Here is a 6,063-nt window from a genome sequence, read left to right on the forward strand (position 1 = left end):
TGCCCAGCCTCAAGATGGCTGGGGCCGAACTGCACCCTCTCCCGTGGCTCCTACTGGTGTGGACACTAAGCCTGGCATTCAGCCCTGACCACCCTCTCCAGCTACTTCTCCCTGGCTCCCAGAACCCTTGCCCACCAGCTTTCAGGAGCAGTCCTCTGCTCTTGCACATGCTGTGCCCTCTGCCGGCGCTGCCGTCTGTCCCGTCAATGACCAGTGCCTCCGCCTCAGCCTCGCAGAGCCAAGCTGGGGCTCCTTTATTCTCAGGGATGGGAGTCACAGAAAAGTGTTTATTTACACAAGGAACCCGGGCCCTAAGGCCCCCAGGACAGAACCACTGGCTTTACCCAAGTGGGCCTCAGCCCTGCAGGCTCCGAGGCTCCCAGTCCAGTGCGCAGGCAGAAGGGCTGGGCTTCATGGCCAGCACCCCTCCTTCCGGTAGCCTGGGCCCCCCGATCAAGCCCATGGCGAGTCCCCCAGGCAGAAGAGGGCTCCTGGCGATGCAATGCCTCAGAACCAGCGGCCCCTTCTTCACACGGTGACCTCGGCTTTGCTGTTGGTGCTCAGGTGCCGGGGTCCGCGGCTGGCGCAGCCATAAAGGCCAGGGGGCTGCGGGCTGAAGGCCTCGGGCAGCTTCTCCACGCTGAACTGGCGCCGTGGTGCGTCGCCGGGCCTCCGGGGCGCTGAGGAGGCATGAGCCGCCAGGTGGCCGCGGGGGGCGGGCTGGGCCGGGCGGCCGGCCGTCGTCCAGGCCTTGTAGTGGCCCGATGGGGTGGGGCCGGCGCGGGGCGCGTAGCCCGGCGGGGCCCAGGGGCAGGCGTCGAGCAGTGCAGGCAAGTCCTCGGGGGGCCTCCGGGCTCGCGCCGGGAGAGTCGGCGGGGCAGCTTCAGTCGCGGGAAAACGCTGGTAGAAGTCCCGCGGTGAGGCCTCTGCGGGGACAGATGGGCGTGGGTAGGGGGCGTGGTCAAGATCCGGGGGCGGGGCCTCCGCGCCAACAGGCTGGGACAGTACGCAGGGGCCTGGGTCTCAGCCCCACCCACCGGGGTAGGGATAGGGCGGGGACAGGCCGCTGGAGACGCGGGCTTCCTAGGCCCGGCGGGCTCCGGATTCGGTGACGGCGTCCCAGACAGGCGGCCTGATCGGGGGCGGGGTACGGCCGAGGCGTGGCAGCCGATTGGCGTAGGCGCGATGCGGAAGATGGGAACTTTAGAACTCGAACTGGGACCCCGAGCCCTGCAATCTAGGAGCTTGGACACCCCGGGTGCGGTGGGCCCGGCGCTCCGGGCACAAACCTGGCCACTCACCTGCGGCCTTGAGCGCGGCTGCCTTGAGGGTGGCGTAGTCCGGCTGCCTCGTCAGGCTGCCGCCGCCCTGCAGCCGCGGGGCGCGCTGGGGGCCCGCTGTCTCGGAAGCCAGGGGCACGTTGATGGGGCGTTTCTTGTCTGGATGGGGGAGGGAGGAGATGAGACTCGGCCCGCTGACCGGAGGACACCCTGCCCCTGTGCTACCACCTCTTTGCACCCACTCCCCAGCTACGAATCATTGAGAGCTTGTGAGATGACTTATGAACTTACGCCTTCGAGACTGAGAGCAGAACGTGACGCTTGAAGACAGACTCTCCAGTGCCTGAGACAGGGCCTGGCTCAGAATAACGTGAATAACAGCAGCCAGCCCTGAGCGGGTGCTCATCTAACAAAAGACTTGCCAGCACGTTCCATTTGAGCCTGGCACTGAGGCCCAGGACCTGCTTCTCCCAGAGATGAAGAGAATATTTGAGGACTGGAACCCATACTGGGGGCAGGGGAGGTGCTGTCAAGCCTGCCTCGCCAGCAGGAGTCCAAGAGGGAGGCACCAGCCTGAAGGAAGAGGCCCACAGGAGGCCACAGACGCAGGCCAGTCGGACCCCAGGGCACTGAGCCAGAGCCTAGAACCAGGCAGACCCCAGAGCCTGAGCTGGGGATCCCCGAATCTAGAACCTTCCTCACAGAGTCCCTGAGGCTGGACGTTGCAGGACCCGTCGAGGGGACCCTGGCCACCAAGAGGAGCTGACTAGCTTGCCCACCGCCCACTCACACACCTGCAGAGGCAGGCGGCTCACTTCCATTTGGGAAACAGCTCACAGCCTCAGCACACCCCTTCCCCTGCTCCCAGGCCCTCCTCAGACAAGGGCGGCTCTGTGCTGTAGATCAACAAACGCCCTCCCGCTAGTCTACTCACCTGTGCTCTTGTGGAGGGAGCCCCGGGGGAGGCCATCGCCCATCTGCACCTGGACAAAGCTACCCAGAGGTGGGTCCAGAGGTGGAGGCAGTGGCTCCTGGGGGCCAGGCTGCTTCAGAAGTTCTGTCAGTGTCCTGTGGGGAAAGAGTGGTGACGAGCAGCCCTCCACGCCTCCTCCTTCCCCATCAGCCAGGTCTGGTCTATCAAAGGCCAGCCCCAGCCATCGCTTCTCACTGTGTGGCCCTGGGCAGCTCTTTCAACCCCTCTGGCCTCCCTTCTCTCCTGTGATTGACCTCATACATCCAGTTTCCCCTCCCAGGCACGACCTGTAGCCTCCACATGGCAAATTCTCAGAGTAGGTCAGGAAACCAATGGGGTCACGCGTAACCAGGGCCACCTTATTTTCCAAAGGCTCCCCTCCTCCCCTTTCTGGAGTCCACTCCGCAAGACCCTCCACGCTGAGCCTTCTCTCCCAACACAAGCTCTGTGAGTGTATCAGGCTCTTGGACTCTGTGCCAATCCCTCTGGCATCAATTACTTTCCTCCATCTCCTCCGGGAAAACTCCTACTCATTCTTCAAACCCCGCCAGAAACCTTCCTCTACCAGGAAGCCTTTTCTACCTGCCTACCTAACGCCCCTCCTGCAGCAGGGGCTTCTGCTGGGTTCTGGGACACAGCTGCCAGCACAAGCACGGAGGACAGACAAATGAGGGGAAGGAGGAACCAGGAGATCCTGCAGTAGCAGCCCCGCACCAAAGGCTGTGTGACCTTGGGCAGCTGCCTCCCTGGCTACTAGGACACCCAGCCCCCGCCCAGCTGTGACGGAATCCGACTGAGCCTTCCCCACAGACAGCCAGACCCAGCCTTCAGCCCAGCTGCCTTCAGAGCCCGGAACCCATGATTTTCTCCTAGCTTGGTCTCTCCCTCCTGGAGCTGGGGCCTCAAATGACTGATTCATGAAGCAGCACACTGGAGGTGGGACACCTGGGGTGCGCGCAGTTTGGCTGCAATGTGGCAGGGTCTGCAAGTCTCCTAGTGCCTGCCTGAGTTGACCTTCATGCCCTGCCCACTCCTCAGCTGCCCACCCTTGAGGTCTCATCTCTGAGCAAGCAGTCACCAACCAGCCCTCCCAAACACCTGAGCAATTTTCATGCCTCTGAACCTTTGCAAAAACTTTCTCCAAAGACAGACTCTGACTCCTCACCAAGCCCTCTGAGAAGCCTTCCCTGACCACCAACCTCAACACGGCAGAATTACGGGTGAGACTTGAGGGGAGGGCAGCGTTTCAGAGCATACCCACACACGAACTCAAGTAAGGCTCCAGGTCTCCCCAGATAAGAAGCAGGAGTCAGGGCTTCCCTGGTGGCACAGTGGTTGAGAATCCGCCTGCCAATGCAGGGGACACGGGTTCGAGCCCTGGTCTGGGAAGATCCCACATGCCGCGGAGCAACTGGGCCCGTGAGCCACAGCTACTGAGCCTGCGTGTCGGGAGCCTGTGCTCCACAACAAGAGAGGCCACGATAGTGAGAGGCCCGCGCACCGCGATGAAGAGTGGCCCCCGCTTGCCACAATTAGAGAAAGCCCTCGCACAGAAACGAAGACCCAACACGGCCATAAATAAATAAATAAATAAATAATTTTTTTAAAAAAAGAAGCAGGAGTCAGGGCACACAGGACCCTAAAGCCCAGAGAGAGGAAGGCACTGGCCCGGGCCACACAGCACATCAGGGGTGGTCCAGCTCTTCCTGAAGCATTACTAGACCTGTTTCCTGGTCCCCTGAGGATGCAATGGGTTCCAGTGAACGTGTCACTAGGCTGCCCCAGCCACCCCCTTACACCGTCATGGCCCTCAGTTCCTGCTGCCCCACTCTGGTCAAGGACAGGCCCTGTCCTCTCCCCCTCACCCAGCATGAGGCTCCAAGCTCAGGAAGCCCAGGCCCTGCCTCTGAAGCATCCAGGACCCAGGCTGAGAGCCACCACATTGCACATCACGGATGCAGCACAGTAGCTGAGGCCAGGGTTCCAGGCCCAGCTCTGCCCTACAGCTGTCTTGGAGCTGGTGGACCAAGTGGTCTGGGGGACAAGGGATGCCGTGGAGTGAGGTCTAGGAGTGGGGAAGCATCCACACCTAGCCCACCCAGGCATGGGGGCCTCTCTCCACTGTCACTTCTAAATACCAACCTGTCATACACCATGTCAGCAGCCCACACATCCAAGGGAGCCGGGACCTGGGTGAGCAAGTGAGGAGGGTGCAGGGCCCAGGACAGGTGGCTGGGGGCATGTGAGTGTGTCGGGGGCAGGGATGAGGCTTCCAGGGTCAGGACACAGAATCCCAGAGCCCTTATCCCAGCTGAGGAAGAGAACCTGGGTCCTGTGGCCCCCACTTCACATGACACTCAGAACTCAGCTAACACCTGTCCAGGCCTCACCAAAAAACGAATCTGTACCCCGCCACATACACACTTCACGTCCGCTTCTACTGCCTGGGGGCGCTGAGTGGGGTGAGTGGGGAGGCCTTCTAAAAACCCTAGGGAAATAAGGTCAGGCCTGAGTCACAACTATGGGGGGTGGGAGGGGAGGAGGGAGGGAAAAGTGGGGAGAGAGCCAAGAGAACTATAGAAAATGTCCCTTCCCTGGGGACCCACGCCTCCACCCTGCGCTAGTGGGGCTCGGGCCCCAGGTCCCCTCCCCTAGGCGCGGATCTTGTGCCCTCGGTCGAGCGACCTGCCTTCCCCGCCCACTCCGGAGGAGGCGGGAGCCGCAGGGGAAGGCGGCCCAGCACCCAGCTCCCGCCGGAAGGTCAAGGGGAGACAGAGAGGTATCAGCTGTCTCCCTCCGTGAAGCGGGGGTGGGGGGAGAGAGAGACCTGGAGACAGAGCAGGGAGGGAAAACCTGGAGGAGGGGGCTGCTGAGAGGACCAGAGTTTCGGAGAGGGGCGGGAAGGATGAAGGATCGTGAGGGGGCGCCCACCTGGCAGGCCACCTGTCCCTGGGCTGGGACGGGATCCCGGGCCCCGGCCCCGGCCGGCGCGCGCTCACCTGGTCACGGTGCGCCGCGCGCGCGGGCTGTGCGCCCTCTCCAGGCCCAGGCGCGCCCCGATGCCGGCCAGCACGAACAGGGCGGCGACGCCGCACACCGCGTAGACGACCGTGTGGCTGCGTTCGCGGCCCGGGTCCCGGGGCACCGTGGCGTCGCGGGCACGCGCGGGAGGCCGGCCGGTCTGAACCCAGGCCGGCGTGTCGTAGTTGGAGCAGCGGCTCTGGTCAAGGCGCCGCGGCCCGTCGTGGCAGCAGAAGCGGTAGCCGCACGTGCCGCAGCAGAAGTTGTAGGCGCCCGAGCTGCAGTTGAAGGGCGGGTCCCACTGCCCCATCACGTCGTAGTAGCCGCGGCAGCGGTCGCCCCCGGCCGGGGCCGCCGTGCCGGGCGCCGCCGCCTCCTGCGCCTCGGCGGCCCCCGCGCCGCCCGACGGCGGCCGCGCCAGCAGCAGGGCCAGCCCGAGCGCGAGCCCGAGCGCCGGCGGGCCGCGGCCTCCGCGCAGCCCCCGCGCCCAGGCCCGCTCCATCGGGCCCGCGCCTTCGGCTACAGCCCCCGGCGCATGGCGGCGCGCCGCGGCTCCCTCCCGCCGCGCTCCGGGCCCGCTTGCCCGCGCCCGCAGGGGTCAAGCCCGCCCCGCCGTCCTGGCGCTGCCTCCCGGCGGACACCTCCTCGGTCGTCAGCCTCCTGAGAGGACCCCAGACCCGGCTGGGCTCGCGGGGCCGCGCCTCACCTCGGACCCGAGCCAGCCAGTCCGCGCCCTGGGGCTCCTCCCGGGCAGGGCGGCGGGGCCTGGCCTGCGCTCGGTCCCGGGCT

At 64.9% G+C, this 6,063-nt stretch overlaps 1 protein-coding gene across 2 annotated transcripts; it reads right to left on the reverse strand.

Annotated features, from left to right (window-relative positions):
• Positions 1-209: 209 nt before the first annotated feature.
• Positions 210-5,776, reverse strand: SHISA8 (shisa family member 8). 2 transcript variants are annotated; one of them, XM_059081091.2, is made up of 4 exons: positions 5,253-5,776; positions 2,215-2,348; positions 1,302-1,439; positions 210-926 (listed from the first exon to the last, which is right to left on the reverse strand). In XM_059081091.2, the coding sequence occupies exons 1-4, from the start codon at positions 5,774-5,776 to the stop codon at positions 529-531; spliced, it is 1,194 nt and encodes a 397-aa protein (XP_058937074.1). In that variant the 3' UTR covers positions 210-528. The 2 variants fall into 2 exon arrangements, with proteins under 2 accessions (XP_058937074.1, XP_066866408.1); XM_067010307.1 differs by lacking the exon at positions 5,253-5,776 and adding an exon at positions 2,844-3,525.
• Positions 5,777-6,063: the final 287 nt, after the last annotated feature.

The sequence above is a fragment of the Kogia breviceps genome, chromosome 12, assembly GCF_026419965.1.
Source record: "Kogia breviceps isolate mKogBre1 chromosome 12, mKogBre1 haplotype 1, whole genome shotgun sequence".
In the NCBI taxonomy this organism is placed as follows: Eukaryota; Metazoa; Chordata; class Mammalia; order Artiodactyla; family Physeteridae; genus Kogia; species Kogia breviceps.